Source organism: Pogona vitticeps, chromosome 2 (genome assembly GCF_051106095.1).
Source record: "Pogona vitticeps strain Pit_001003342236 chromosome 2, PviZW2.1, whole genome shotgun sequence".
Lineage (NCBI taxonomy): Eukaryota > Metazoa > Chordata > Lepidosauria > Squamata > Agamidae > Pogona > Pogona vitticeps.
Window position 1 is genome coordinate 16,656,611 of NC_135784.1, and position 15,419 is coordinate 16,672,029.

At 44.7% G+C, this 15,419-nt stretch overlaps 1 protein-coding gene across 4 annotated transcripts in view; it reads right to left on the reverse strand.

Moving 5' to 3' along the window:
- The window catches only part of LOC140704281 (uncharacterized), a 63,523-nt gene that overhangs the window by 18,523 nt on the left and 29,581 nt on the right, over positions 1-15,419 (reverse strand). For 3 of the 4 annotated variants that reach the window (XM_078388125.1, XM_078388127.1, XM_078388124.1), the window contains exons 1-2: positions 1,017-1,365; positions 447-785 (exon numbers count right to left, since the gene is read on the reverse strand). The exons of the other annotated variant lie outside the window; for it this stretch is intronic. In XM_078388125.1, coding sequence (XP_078244251.1) covers positions 447-478 — 32 coding nt within the window. In that variant the 5' untranslated portion in view covers positions 479-785; positions 1,017-1,365. Of the gene's footprint in view, positions 1-446; positions 786-1,016; positions 1,366-15,419 lie in introns of those variants that run through there. 4 annotated transcript variants of the gene reach the window in all.

Genomic DNA, 15,419 nt, shown 5'->3' on the forward strand with positions numbered 1-15,419 from the left:
AGAGCAGAGCTGAACGCCACAGCGACCAATGCCATCTCTGTACCATGGTGCGACCTGAAGCCCAACTGAAACAGATCCGGGGCATCTGTTTCGTCTAAGTGTGCCTGAAGCGGGTCAGTCCTGTAGGCTATATATTCCTACCCCCACACCACCCCTGTGAGCTGAGTACTCAATTTACCAACCCCGAAAGGATGGAAGGATGAGTCAGCCTTGATTCATGGAACTGAACTCAGGTCATGAGCAGAGTTTTGGCTGCAGGACTGCAGTTTAACCACTGCACCATAACGCTCACTATCTAAAACCCCTGAAACAAGACAGTACAGAGGTGGGAATAGAATTTTCAGACTCCAACTCCCAGAACATTCCAAGAGTCCCTCCCCCACCCCCAAAATCTTGGGAATCCCATTCCACAAACTCATACCATCGGATGCCTGTAATTCCCTCACCTGTACCAGAACCAAGACTTCTGAGGCTGCATTCTAGACCTTTATTTCGGGCTGCAATGCTTCCTGGGAGTCGCAGTTCTTTGGGAGGGGCCCACTGTAGAGCTGAAAGGGCAGGAGACTAGAATATCCAGAAAAGAAATTGGGCAGGAAATTGAGGCCTCAAATGCACCCTCTGTTGAGTAGTCTTCAAGGGAAATGTAAGTGCGTGAAGAGGGGTGTCTTCAGCCCAGAACTCCACCCTAGGAATTTTCACAGAATTCGAGGAGTTGGAGCCCAAATAAACCAAGCAGCGTCTATCGCAGGTGAAAGATTTCTGTGCTCTGCAATTCAATGGTTTTCCTGGAAAACAGGGAAGGCAATCAAATACAAGATAGATGGATGCAGTAAAGCAGCACAAGTGAATGTTCAGCCTTTAAAATGGCAGTCACCATTTCTTTTTTTAAAAAAATTACTGGCCAGAATGTCTGTACATCATCCACATCATCTCTGCAATCACTATTGCAAGACCCCCCGTCTCTCTCTCTCTCTCTCTCTCTGAGAAACCTCTCTTATTCTTTTCCTCTTACTCACCAGGTGACCTCAACAGCCCAGGAAAGTTTGCAAACCAGGTACAGGGAAGCAGCCTGTTCGCAGCTTTGGCTCTCTTTCCCCTTCAATCCCTGTTTCTTTCTGCTGGCGTCTCATTGCTAATTGCAACTCTATTCTTTTCTTTCCCCTTTAATCACTCCCAGGTTTGCGCTTTCTCCTTCAAATTGAGCCAGCTGCCCAGGATTTGCCCTTGATTTTTGAAGGTCTTCTGGGAAGTGTAGTTCAGAACAAAAGGGAGACTCAGGCACGGTGGTCCAGGGGAAATCCTGGGAAAGGCAGCCGGGATAGGCTATGCAAGCATATCAGGCAAAAGCAACAGAAACAAAAGGAAAAAAAAGACATGAATATGTGGCACTTTAAAGACCAATTATGACATTTTAATGTGATCTTCTGTGGACTCATTCACTTTCTCAGACATACAAAAACAGAGTGAAACGGTGAATGAAATATCTGTCCTATAAGCAGAACATTCTAAATCTCCATTGGCTGTTGGTTTTCTGCTATGTTCACATGGAGTAATTTATGGCTTATGTTGTTGTCAAAAAACAGTGGTTCCCAATCTTGGGTAACTCAGGTGTTCTTGGACTTCAATTCCCACAAGTCTTCAGCACCAGCTGTGCCGGCTGGGGTTTCTGGGAGTTGTAGTCCAAGAACATTTGGGTGACCCACTGGTCTAAAAACAAACAAATAAAAAAGAAAAGAAAACAATAATGTGGAGGTATTTTCTATTAAATTTCATAGATTAATGAAATCTGCTCTTCTCTATTCCTTCAAAAAAATATTTCATCTCCTAAATATATTGGCTGAGTCTGTTTCTTGGGGTGAAGGCAGTTGAAATATATCCCTCCCCCCAGAACAGAGGGTGGCACTAAAAAACCCAGGGAATGGAGGGTGGACCAGCGTTATGAGAGGAGTAATTTCCTCATGTTTATGGAGAGCTTTTTCTGTGTTGAAAGCATTTGTTTCATTGCCATGGCAAGGGGGCAGGAAAAAGTAACCTGGGTTGACCATTTTAAATCCACTGCATTTGTTCCATGTGGAAGAACAGCTAAAAAACTATTCTCAATCCTGTTGCTTCTACCACAGTGGCAATGAGTTCCACCACCAGAGCTTTCTGGTGGAAAGATTCCTAATATCCTTCCACACCCAACACAGGATTTGGAGTTACAATCTTCCCTCCTCTCCCCCTTTTCTTCAGCCTGCCTTGTTTGCATTCCTATCCATGTTTCTGGGAGGGATCCTGGCCTCTGATTAGGTCGCTTGCAGGCAAGCTGAGAATCATCACAAATTCTAGACCATTCCTTGTACGGTTAAAAGTGAGAGGAAAGTGGACGTTAGGTTTGGACCATCACCAACTGATTCCGGGGAAACCTGGTGGGTTCCTGCATAGGTTCCTGTGGGATATCAGTTGATTTAAAAAAATCATTTGAATTATTTGGAGAAAAGATGTTTTAAAATAAAGGAGGGCCATTGTGGTTCTCAGGCTCTGACCACCTTTCATAGAGGAGGGCACGCAAAACTAGGAAATGCCATTTGATAACAACTTATCACCTAGAATCCTATCAGGGTTCACGGAAGGTTTGTGCAACTTGCTATGGTTAATTATGTCTAACAATTTGCCAGGCAATTAACCATCTTGATTCATTTCCTACATGCCGTGCCATGAACATGTCAAGACACTTTGTCACCTGGTTGCAGTCATGATCCTGTACACCAACCTCTAAAGGCTCAATCTTTGAGGAAGTGGGGAGGTGGGCTGTCCCAGGTCAATTTGAAATTCACTTTCACTGTTCAATCACTGGTGTTGTTTCCTTGGAGTGTTTATTATCCCAGATTACTTTTCTTTGGCTAGAGAAACCACATGTCAAGTCAATTTAATCCTCGCAGGATCACGGGCTCTCCACTCTCCTCTGTCAGAACATTGCGCCTCTTTTAAAAAATGTCTTTGTGAGGTAAACTACCAGTGACCTGACAGAAGAGTTCTATGAAATGGCACTGCTTGCCTCACACTGGAAAAAGGGTGCCTACAAACAATGGTTGGGAGAAGAGACAAGAGATGCTCACTTGAGGATGATGAGCCAACTCTAGAGGCAGACCTTTCAGCACTGCACTGAAATTCGGGATGAACACTTCAGAGGCAACAGGACTTTTTAGACACAGATATGCACACACACCACACCAAGATACTGACAGCTAAGCTTCAAGTGCAGTGCAAAAAGTTTAGGTTTTGGAGGTGGATGGCTTCAGATCAAGAAAGCACCATAGATGGGAGGCGTTGGGTGCTGCATCTCCAGAGTCACTGCATTTATGGCACAAATCTCCAGGTGGGACAGCATGACTCTCCATGACGACGGAATAAATGGTTGGGGAAGCATGAAGGTCTGGGTGGGAGTGAGAAAAGGGACATGGAGGAGAACCCTGCTATCAATATGTCACCCCCTTCATCCTTCAGAAACTGAGGACATTATAACCTCCTCTTCACTTCTAGATACAGGTGAAGAAAAGAGGGGAAATTGACTCCCCTGAACATCCCTGTCAGCCCAGGAGAAAAGCAATCTTCAGCAGAGGATGGGCCAGCCATGGAGAAGGAAATTAAAATGGGGGGAAGTAGAGAAAGGAGAAAGAGATGACAGAGGAGAAAGGAGACTCCGAAAGAGGGCAATAATGAGAGGAGCAAAGGACCAGAAAGAAAGATAATTGTTGAAATTTTTGAGGGAGAAGTCGACGAGAAAGAACCCAAATTACTTGAAGGGTGAGAATGAATCCCAGAATACGGGACATGCAACAATGGGCTAAAGTTACAAGAAGCCAAGTTTTGGTTGAATATCAGGAAAACCTTCCTAACTGTTAGAGTAGCACAACAATGGAACCAATGATCTGATAAGGTGGTAAGTGCTCCCACAATGAGAAATTTAGACAACCATCTGGCAGATATCCTCTGGTTTATATTCCTGCACAAAATAGGGAGATTTTCCAACTTAAAATCCTACAAGAAGAAGCAGGGAAACATCGACCTCCTAGAAAACCCTCTATTTGGGGGAGAGAGAAAGAGAACACCACCACATAGAACATGAAAGGAAGATCAGGGAAGAGACTAGAGGGAGAAGAGAAAACTCCTGGAATCCCATCCAGGAGACGATCCAGAGGGGAACCTCAAGCACAGGAGGAAGGGGATGGATCGAGAGGAAGAAATGCCGAGGAAAACTGGGCTCAACATCCAGGCTGTGATTCCTCATGTACGGGACAATGCCAATCTCCTCCCCAAACCTGTCTAGAGGCAATGAATGGACCAAAATGTCCACCGAAAAGACCTATTATTAAGTACCCTAGGACGATATGACTTTTTATGTCGTTGCCCTTTGACTCTGAGTTAGAACCTCTAAATCCTGTTAGAGTTGCTGTAACTTAGATGCAACCTGACACATATAATTTCCAAATTGTGTCAGCAGCTCTCTTGTAAAGAAGATCAACATTTCCACACTCACACAGTCAGGATTCCTATTTCCATATTTCAGGTAGTCTAAAAAGACTTAGCTGGAATCAGATCATTTATTACTTTCAAGGCAATTTTCATAAAATGATGAAGTTAAAATTATGATAAAACCATTGAAGTAAAAGACACAATTGGTACAGCCAAAGAATCACAGAACACGAGGCAGGGAGATCCACACATCACATCCACTCTTTGTCAATTTCTTCCGACATGCAGAAGTTGAACCAGAGCATTACCCCAGTTGACTGTCTCCTTCCTGATGTAGATTGTGCTCCGGAATGTAGGGTTTGTGAACCTTGGGAGGAAGAGAATATCTCCTCCAAAGGATTTCCGCATTCAAAGCCACCATAACTTTTCTTTCTAAAGTTCATTTGTAGGTCCACAAAGGCATAAGTCAACAGTACAGCTCTCACTATCCCTTGAATCTCCGAATGTTTTCTTCCCAGGAGAGATATTCAGATGGAGTTTTAGAAGTTTCAGGTCATTTTGCAGAATTTGCAGACTTTCTGCTTTCTGTGCATAAGCTGTGTAACGCTCTGGGTTCTGCATTGCAAGATTTCCCCCACATTCTCTCCATTTTAGAGGTTCTCACTGGAGTGAATTTTCTTGTGTTCTCTCAGATTGAACAACCAGAGAAATCTTTCTCCACATTCCTCACATTGATGTGGCTTCTCCCCAGTATGAAGTTGTTGATGTGCTGTGAAGGGTAACTCAGCTGTGAAGCTAATCCCACATTCTTCACCACGATACGGATTCTTCCATGAATGTGAGTGCAGATGTATGGTTAAACTGGGGAGACGCGTGAAACATTTCCCACATTCATCGCATGGATACGATTTTTCTCCGGATGGACGTCGTTGGTGTACTGTGAGGTTAGAGTGTTGGGAGAACATTTCTCCCCATTCTACGCATTCATAAGGTTTCTCTCTAAGATCTTTGCTCTGTTTGAAGCTTTTCCCATATTTTTCACACCAATAGGGTTTCTCCCCTGAATGACAGCACTGATGTACTTTGAAAGATGATGGATGACGGAAACAGTAACCACATTCTTTGCATGTGTAAGGTTTTTCCCCTGAGTGAATTTGTTGATATATGGTGAGGTTTCAACAGCAGCCAAACGGTTTGCCACATATTTTCTATTGATAGGATTTCTTCCTTAAATGACGGCCCTGATGTTCTTTCAAAGTTGAGGGAGCAGTGAAACATTTCCCACATTCATCGCATGAATACAGTTTTTCTCCTGAGTGAATTCGTTGGTGTACTACAAGGTTGCACTTCCGGGAAAACATTTTCCCACATTCTTCAGAGGGAAATGGTTTTTCCCCTGAATGAATTCGTTGATGTTCTACAAGATTTGTGTGTCTGGTGAACCTCTTCCCACATTCTTCACAGGGAAAGTGTTTCTCTCCTGTATGAATTCGTTGATGTTCTCTAAGACGTGACAGCCACATGAAGCCCTTTCCACATTCATGACATTTGCAAGGTCTCTCCTCAGTGTGCATTCCCTGATGTTGTTTAAGTCCAGAACTTCCCTTGAAGCTCTTGCCACATTCTTCACATTTATACAATCTTCCTTCTGAGTCTACAGGCTGAGTGACTTGAAGAGCTGAGCTAACGCTGAAGCATTTTTCAGACCCTGAGTCTTCATAAGGTTTCTCTCCTGTGGGAAATGCTGGATCTTCTGGCCTCCTTCTGGAACTCTCTCCATGCTCCAAACAGTGACACAGATTTCCATCTGAGTGGCATGTTGGACATTTCACTGGGCTTTTCCTCAGAGGGCTCCTTAGCCCAGACTCTGAGTTCTGAAGGACATTGAGGCATCTGTTTCTTGTCTTTTCCTCCTCTTCTTGACAGACAGCTCCTATCAGATAAGGGTGAGAATTGTTTTTCCTCTCCTTGGTCTCATTTTCCTTCTTCCTCTGCGATTCATCTCTGTTCCCACAGTTCTCATTTTCATCCTCCCCTCTTTCTGAGTATGTCCTGTGGAGTTTTCGTTCCTCCTCCTGTGCATCATCTGCTGGAAGAAAGAGAAAATTCATGGTGATTAGAGGCTTTTGCCATTTAACAGGGAAAACTCCTATCAATACACCAATTTCCTGCTGCTTCCCTTTCTCTACTGAGAAAACAGTAGATCACAATCATTCCTGACCTAGGTTTCCACCATTTTAACCAATAGTCATAAAAGGATTTAAAGGAATCAGATTTCCAGTCTTAGTGCTAAAAGTTTTAGGTGGACCTGAACGAACAACAAGTGTTTATTGGTTGAGCACTGAAGTCCAAGAACATTTATTTTTGCTTGGGAAGGGAAGGTAAAAGTGAATTTAAATGCAAAAATTAGTATCATGAAGAAAAGTGTTTTCTAAACCTAGCTGGATGAAGAGATCAGTATGAATGGAGTTTGGATCTAGAGTTCAAGGGTTCAATTCCCCCATGATACTTCTTGGGACTTTGTAAGCTTTTCTCAGAATTTGCTACCTTTTCTGTTCTGTTCAATCACCATCAAACTACCATAGACATGAAATTCTATTAAACATACGGCATGAAGATATTTTTTTCATATCAGAGGTTACACATAAAGTTATTATAAAACAGAGAAGCAATGATTGGCAATGAAGACAAACGTCTACAATGATGAACATGCAGAGGGTAACAGAGTAACTTTGTCCCAATTCCAAGGATGAAAGGCTTCCCGATTCCTTTGTAGAAAAGATTCTATACCCGGCAGAGGTCGAGATGCCTCCAATATGCCTGAGGGGAGAGCAAGTGCTTCTTCTCCACCATCATCTTCTGGGTCCTCCAGGGTCTCCAGCTGCTTCTGCTCACCCTCAAGAAGACTTCCTGGCCTTCCAGGTATGCACCAAGCGTTTGTCTTCATGGGCCACCTGGGCAACAGAGGAAAGTCCTTCTAGGAGTACAATCCTGTCCCTGAGCCTAGTCTTGGTTAAGCAGTCCCATTGCTTCGCATGGAACGATCTCATCCAGCTGCTTCTTTTGTCATTGATCTTCACCCTCTGTGATGCTTATATGGCACCCCATAGCATTCAAAGCTCTCTCTGAGCTGATGACAATCCTGCAGGCTACATATCCCCACCCCTACACCACCCCTGGAGCCGAGTACAGTGGTGCCCCGTATAGCGAGGTTAATCCGTTCCGGATTAACCTTCGCTATACGAAAACATCGCTGTGCGGGTAAGTAAAACCTATTGGAACGCATTAAACTTAGTTAGTTTAATGCGTTCCAATAAGTGTGCAAATTTACCCCTCCAGCGATGTTTTCGCGTCCGGCGGCCATTTTGGAGCCACCGATCAGCTGATCGGCGGCTCCAAAATGGCCGCCGGATGACCCGAAATGCCCCCCCACAGCGTTTTCGCGACCTCCGTAAGCAAGGGGAGGGCGCGAAAACGCTGATAGGGGCCATTTCGGGTCATGCGGCGGCCATTTTGGAGCCGCCGATCAGCTGTTCGGTGGCTCCAAAATGGCCGCCGGAGCCCCAATCGTCGCAAAGCGAGTGCGGCGATTGGGGCTGATCCGTATAGTGATCCCCAAAAAGGGATCGCTATACGGATTTTTCGTTAAACGGTGCACTCGTTAAGTGAGGCACCACTGTATTCAATTTATGAAATCCAGAAGGACAGAAGTGTGAGTCAGCCTTGACTCATGGAATTGAACCAGGCTCATGAGCAGAGTTTTGGGTGCAGGACTGCAGTTTAACCATTGCACCACGAAGCACACTATCTAAACCCACTGAAACAAGACAGTCCAGATGTGCAAATAGAATTGTTTGGACTCCAACTCCCAGAACATTCCAAGAGTCCCTCCCACACCCTTGAAACCTTGGGAATCCCAGTCCACAAATTCACACCAATTGACAGCGAAATTTCCCTCACCTGTACCAGAACCAAGTCTTATGAAGCTTCATTCCAGACCTTCATTTGGGGCTGCAATGCTTCCTGGGAGTCGCAGTTCTTTGGCAGAGGCCCACTGCAGAGCTTAAAGGGCAAGAGACTAGAATATCAGAAACAAAATGGGAAATTGAGGCCTCAAATGCACCTTCCGTTGACTAGACCTTTAAGGGAAATGTAAGTGGTTGAAGATGTGAGTCTGCAGTGCAGAATTCCACCCTGGGAATTTTCAAAGTATTTCAGGGAGTTGGAGTCCAAATAAGCCAAACAGCATCTATCCCAGATAGATAAGGCAGTGGGACAGTTTATCTGATGTGAAAAAGAACAGAAAAAAGTGGCCAGATTTGGCCCTCTTTCCCCTTCAATCCCTGTTTCTTTCTGCTGGCCTCTCATTGCTAATTGCAACTCTGCTCTTTTCTTTCCCCTTTGATCACTCCCAGGTTTGCGTTTCCTCCTTCAAATCCAGCCAGCTGCCCAGGATTTGCCATTTATTCTTCAAGGTCTCCTGGGAAGCGTAGTTCAGAACAAAACAGAGACTCAGTCACAGGGGTCCAGGGGAAATCATGGGAGAGGCAGCTGGGTTAGGATGTGCAAGCATATAAGGCAAAGGCAACGGAAACAAAAGAAAAAGACATAAATATGTTGCACTTTAAACACCGGCCATTACATTTTAATGTGAGGTTTCGTGGACTCGTCCACTTTGTCAGACATATGGAAACATATGGCTTATTTATTTATTTATTTATTTATTTATTTATTTATTTATTTATTTATTTATTTAATACCCCGCCTATCTGGTCTTGCGACCACTCTAGGCAGCTTCCAGATGCATAAATAAAAACATAAAAATATATACAAAACTTATAACATCAGCTAAGAAATAATATATTAGTCAAGGTGGCAAGAAAAGAGAAAGAAGAAATAATCAAGGATTAACTGGAGGGAAGGCCTGTACAAACATCCATGTATTTAGTTGGTTTTCGGAGATACCCAGCGAGGGGGCCGCACGAATCATCGGAGGGAGATTGTTCCAGAGACGAGGAGCCACCGCCGAGAAGGCCCAGTTTCTAGTTCTTTCCTTCCGGGCCTCTCTTGGTGTCAGGCTCCTCAGCTTCACCTCCTGACTTGCACGGGTGATACGGGTAGACCTTGGTGGGAGCAGGCGTTCCACCAAATATCAAGGTCCTAAACCGTTTAGGGCTTTATAAGTAAGCATTAATATTTTGAAGTCAATGCGGAACCGAATGGGCAGCCGATGAAGCGCAGCCAGAATAAGAGAAATATGTTGGTATTTTCTTGCTACATTAAGGAGTCTGGCCGCCGCATTCTGCACCACTTGGAGTTTCCATATCAGCCTCAAAGGCAGTCCCACATAGAGCACATTACAGTGATATAATCTTGAGATTACAAGTGCATGCACCAAAGTGGTGAGCGCCTCCACATCGAGATAGGGTCGCAGCCGGGCTATGCCAAAGGAGGAAGAAAGCGGTGTGGACCACCGACGCCACCTGCGTTTCCATCCTGAGCACTGGGTCCAGATGGATCCCCAGTCTGCAAACCCCACTCTTTGCGGCAAGGGTCACCCCCCCAAATGAGAGAGAGTCACCCAGACCACCAACAGTGGGGGCACCCACCCTCAGAACGTCCGTCTTGTCTGAGTTCAGCCTCAGCCCATTTTCCTGCATCCATTGCAGTACGGTCCCCAGGCAGCGCTGAAGGGACAGGATGGCATCACCTTGCAGTTGGTGAAAAGGAGATGTAGAGCTGGGTGTCATCAGCATATTGATGACACAATGCCCCACAACCCCTGATGACCCCACCCAGCAGCCTCATATAGATATTAAACAGCGTTGGGGAGATAATCGACCCCTGCAGAACCCCACAATTGAGACTCCATGGGACCGAAACACTCTCCCCAAGTTGTACTCTCTGGGGACATTCCCTCAAGAAGGTGCCAGGCAAGCGCCAAACCACATGTCTAATGAAAGTAATTCTCAACAGGATCCCGGACTGTCCACTCTCCTCTGTCAGAAAACTGCCCTCTTCCTCCCCCACTTTTAATAAATGCCTTTGTGAGGTAAAATAGCAGTGACCTCATAGAACAGCTCATGAACTAGCACTGCTTGCCTCACACGGCACTTCACTGGAAAAGGGGTTCCTACTGTGGTAAAAGCGTTCCTTAGAACTGCCTTTACACGAGACAGAGAGGGATTCAGAATGATTAGTCCCTAATGCCAGCAAAATCGGGTCCTGTAATTTTGCTCTAGGCGACTTCACACTCCTTCACCCAAGTCTGTCTCGATTTTAAATAAACAATCTGGAAGGTCTGCTCTTCCTCTTGTATTACTTTAGGACCCTCATTTGGTAATATGGTAATGTGGCCAGATCAAAACAATCTTAGTTCAAAAATATCCAGTTTACTCCAGTAGCTTGGTCTAAACAAGGAGACAGCTTACAGACAATTTGTCTTTTTATATTTTATTACAAAAGATACCATTTCAACAAGCTTAGTTTAACGTCATTTAGTATTTCCAAAATAACCCCCAGCCTTAGCCACCAGTCATTTCCTCTATAAAGTGAAAACAATAAAATGTCTAACTAGATCTTAAATAAGCATTCTTACGCAATCCTTTTGATTAAAGTTCTGTCGGCTGCATTTCGCTCGGTGTCGTCTCTCTCCCTTCCATCTCTTCTCCGTCCTTCTCCTTCTCCTTCGCCCATCTTCCTTAAATTAAGAAGTTATGTCCTTGTCTATCGGAGTTGAGATAAGATAAGGGTCAGCTTGCTCTTCTTAACTTTTTTTTTCTTTAGCTGGAGAAGAACTGACCTTGTACATTTTCTCTCTAATTAGCACCTGGGCATAAGCAGATTTCTAGCTTTTTCGTTGCAGCTCTGAACTAAATCCTATGAAATACAACACTATTCTATTTTCATAATCAAATTCATGACACCTACAAACTAAGGTTTGGAGAAGAGACAAGAGGAGGTCACTTGAGGAGGTCGAACCGACTCTAGAGGCAGACCTTTCAGCACTGTGCTGAAATTCAGGATGATGACTTCAGAGGCAACAGGACTTTTTAGACACAGGTATACACACACGCCATACCAAGATGCTGACAGTTACGCTTGCGAGTGCAGTTCAAAAAGTGTAGGTTTTGGAGGTGAATGGCTTCAGATCAAGAAAGCACTCTAGACAGGAGGCGGGGAGAGCTGACAAAGGAGAAAGGAGACTCACGAAAGTGGCTATAGTAAGAGAAGCAAAGGAACAGTGTAAGACTGGTGAGAGTAAAACCCCTCTCATGGGAGTGCCGCCCCTCCTGCCTGTTGCCGACAAAGAACAAATGCCCTGGCCTATGAACAATTTGACTTACTAACATGCTTTGCCCGCAAAATTTTGCTTCGACTTGCTGCCGGAGCTTTGACTTACGGAAAAAGGCAGGCGGGAAAGGTGGTAAATTCAAACCATTGGTGGCAAAGCTCTTTTGTCCCAATGGTTAGAGCAGGGGGTCAGGGAACTTTTTTTACTTCGGCCGAGCAGGAGGAGGAAGGAGAGGCGGGGCAGCTCCGGATCTCCACCGGGTGCGGGAAGCCAGTGCGCTCCCTGCCCATCCCTGGTTTGGGTCTACTTGGGAGTAAGTCCCATGGAAAATGCAGGTCTACTTGGGAGTAAGGGCCACTGAAGGCCCTGGGCAGGGCACGTGGGTCGGAAGGGCTCCGTGGATGGGGCGTGCAGCAGCAGCACAGGAGGAGGAAGGAGAAGTGGCCGGGTGGCAGAGCTTTGGAAGCCCAAGAAGCCTCCGCAGAGGCTTCAGATTGGTAAGGTGCTCCTTTTTCCTTATAAAAAAGTTCTTCTGGGTGAGTTTTGGAGGGTAGATTTGGGCTGGGGGGGGTTACAGTTCTGTGTTGTTTTGTTTTTTGGTGGGGTTTATTTGCACTCCCAGCACTCCAATGTTTATTTTTGGATATATATTTTTCAGTCCCAGCGTGGGCCTTGCAGTGTTTTATTTTTATTTTATTTTTATTTTTATTTTTAATTTTTTGGTATATTTTTCTTCAGCCGGAACGGATTTATCGGTTTTCAATGCATTCCTATGGGAAATGGTGCTTTGACTTTCGAATGTTTTGACTTACGGCCACCATTCCAATACTGATTAAGTTCGTAAGTCAAGGCACCACTGTACAGACATTGCCTATTCCCTCACCCAGGAAGATAAGACCGCTGGGATCAGACCTGGGGAAGATAGAAGAAAGTTTGAAAGGTGTTGGGACCGAGCAGTGCGAGCACATTATCGTCACAACTATGACTAGTGTATTTCCATATAGCTTATGTATGCATATGGGCATTTATTTGTTTATTTGTTTGTTTGTTTGTTTGTTTGTTTGTTTGTTTGTTTATTTGTTTATTTGTTTGTTTATTTATTTATTTATTTTATATCCCGCCTATCTGGTCGGTTAAGACCACTCTTATAAGTAAGCCCTGTAGAATGTTGTAATAGGATAAGAAATGCTGCAGTATGTGATAAGGAATGCCGCAGTGTGTATTTGGTAGGCTAAGTTTTGCCACAGTGGGCTCTGGTATGTGTGTATGTAAGTAATAAATATGCGCTGACACAGAGCAGGGGTAGACTGATATGCTGGAACAGCGAACACTCCACACTCCATCCATGCCTCCAGAGCTGAAAGAAAGATCTTCTGCTTCCTGAGTTTTTCTTACCGCGCCGCTAGTATATCGAGCTGGTTTCTCGATGGAAAGGGGTAACGCTTGAAAAGACCGGGACTGTTTTGGCTGGAACAGAGCGGAAACCGCAGGTGGAAGTGGAGGCTGGCCTGGTGGATATAAAGAGGGGTGAGGAGGAGTTGCCGCCAGGCTGGGAATGGGTCTGGTTAGAAGATCATTGGACAGGGAAGGTGGCGAAGCTCCGGATACCAAGAGAGGAGGATGACACCCAGAGAAGGAGGGAAGCAACCTGTAAACCCTCGTATTGGGGAGAAAGAGAAGCTAAAGAGTGGAGAAAGAAATTAAAGGAGGAGAGAGAGAGAGGAGAGAAAGGATAGAATGGAGGGTGAAGGAGATGCAAATGAGGGGACACCCCAGGGACCTTGGCAGGGCAATTCCCCCTCCAGAAACCTGGCCTGGCTGGACGACAGAGACGAAGACATAGTCCCCTTATTGGAAGGGGAGACCAGACCATTATTGAACCTGGGTGAACTGGCCAGGGCCATGGAACGTTCAAGGGAGAAACCACTTCCAGGTTGAAGAATGGAAACTTGCAGACACGTTGTTAGAAGGGGATAAATGTTGGAACACTTTTGCTGATACTGTTTTCCAGTTGTACAATCCAATAAGTTCTACACGAATTTCTAAACCTCACAAGTCTAGTGATTTTTTTTTTGAAGAAAAACTGGAGCCTGAAAGAGAACCCTCACAAACAGAAAGAAAGATAATTGTGGAAAATTTTGAGGGAGAAGTGAAAGAGAAAGAATCTGAACTACATGAAGTGTAAGAATGGATTCCAGAATGCAGGACATGCAACAATGGGCTAAAGTTACAGGAAACCAGATTTTGGTTGAATATCAGAAAAACTTCCAATCTGTTAGAGCAGCACAACAATGGAACCAATGACCTCAAAAGGTGGTAAGTGCTCCCACATTGAGAAGCACTTGGCAGATATCCTTTGTTTTGTATTCCTGCACAGAGTAGGCTGTTGGAATTAATGGCCTTAGAGGGCTCTTCCAACTTCATGATTCTATGATCATCAAAAAGGGTCCGTGGATGAGGGAGATGGTCCAGCTTCAGGTCCTATAAGAAGAAGTAGGGAAACATCAACCTCCTAGAAAACCCTCTATTTGGGGGAAAGCAAGAATAACACCATATAGAATGTGAAAGGAAGACCAGGGAAGAGACTAGAGGGAGAAGAGAAGACTCATGGAATCCCACCCAGGAGATGATCCAGAGAGGAACCTCAAGCACAGGAGGAAGGGAATGAGTCGAGGGGAAGAGATGCCAAGGAAAACTGGGCTAAACATTCAGGCTCTGACTCCTTATGTACAGGCCAATGCCAATCTCCTCCCCCAACCGGTCTAGAGATAAAAAATGGACCAAAATGTCCACAAAAAAGACTCATCATTTGGTACCAGAGAATGATAGTACTTTTTATGTCATTGCCCTCTGACTCCGAGTCAGGATTCCTATTTCCATATTTCAGATAGTCTAAAACGAAATCATTTATTGGTTTCAGGGCAATTTTCATAAAACAATTAAGTTAAAGATATGATAAAACCATTGAAGTAAAAGACGCAATTGGTGAAAACTAAGAATCACAGAACACGAGGCGGGGAGATCCACACATCACATCCAGTCTTTGTCACTGTCTTCTGACATGCAGACGTTGAACCAGAGCATTAGCCCAGTTGACTGTCTACTTATTGCTGTAGAATGTGCTCAGGAATGTGGGGTTTGTGAACCTTGGGAGGAAGAGAACATTTCCTCCAAAGGATTTCCACATTCAAAGCCCCCATAACGTTTCTTTCTATAAAGCCTTCCACAAAGGCTTAGGTCAACAGTAGAGCTGACATTGTCCCTTGAATCTCAGGATGACTCGGCTTTGAAGCTTATCCCACATTCTTCACAACAATACGGATTCTACCGTGAATGTGAACGCTGATGTATGGTTAAATTGCAGAGACGGTTGAAACATTTCCCACATTCATCGCATGCATACGGTTTTTCTCTGGAGTGACTTCGTTGGTGTACTGTGAGGTAAGAGTATCGGGAGAACAATTTCCCACATTCTTCACACTGATAGGGCTTCTTTCCTGTATGAATTCTCTGATGTGCTCTAAGATTTTTCCTCTGGTTGAAGCTTTTCCCACATTCTTCACAACAATAGAGTTTCTCCCCTGAATGACGGCGCTGATGTATTTTGAAAGCTGACGGATCACTGAAACATTTCCCACATTCTTTGCATGTATAAGGTTTTGCCCCTGAG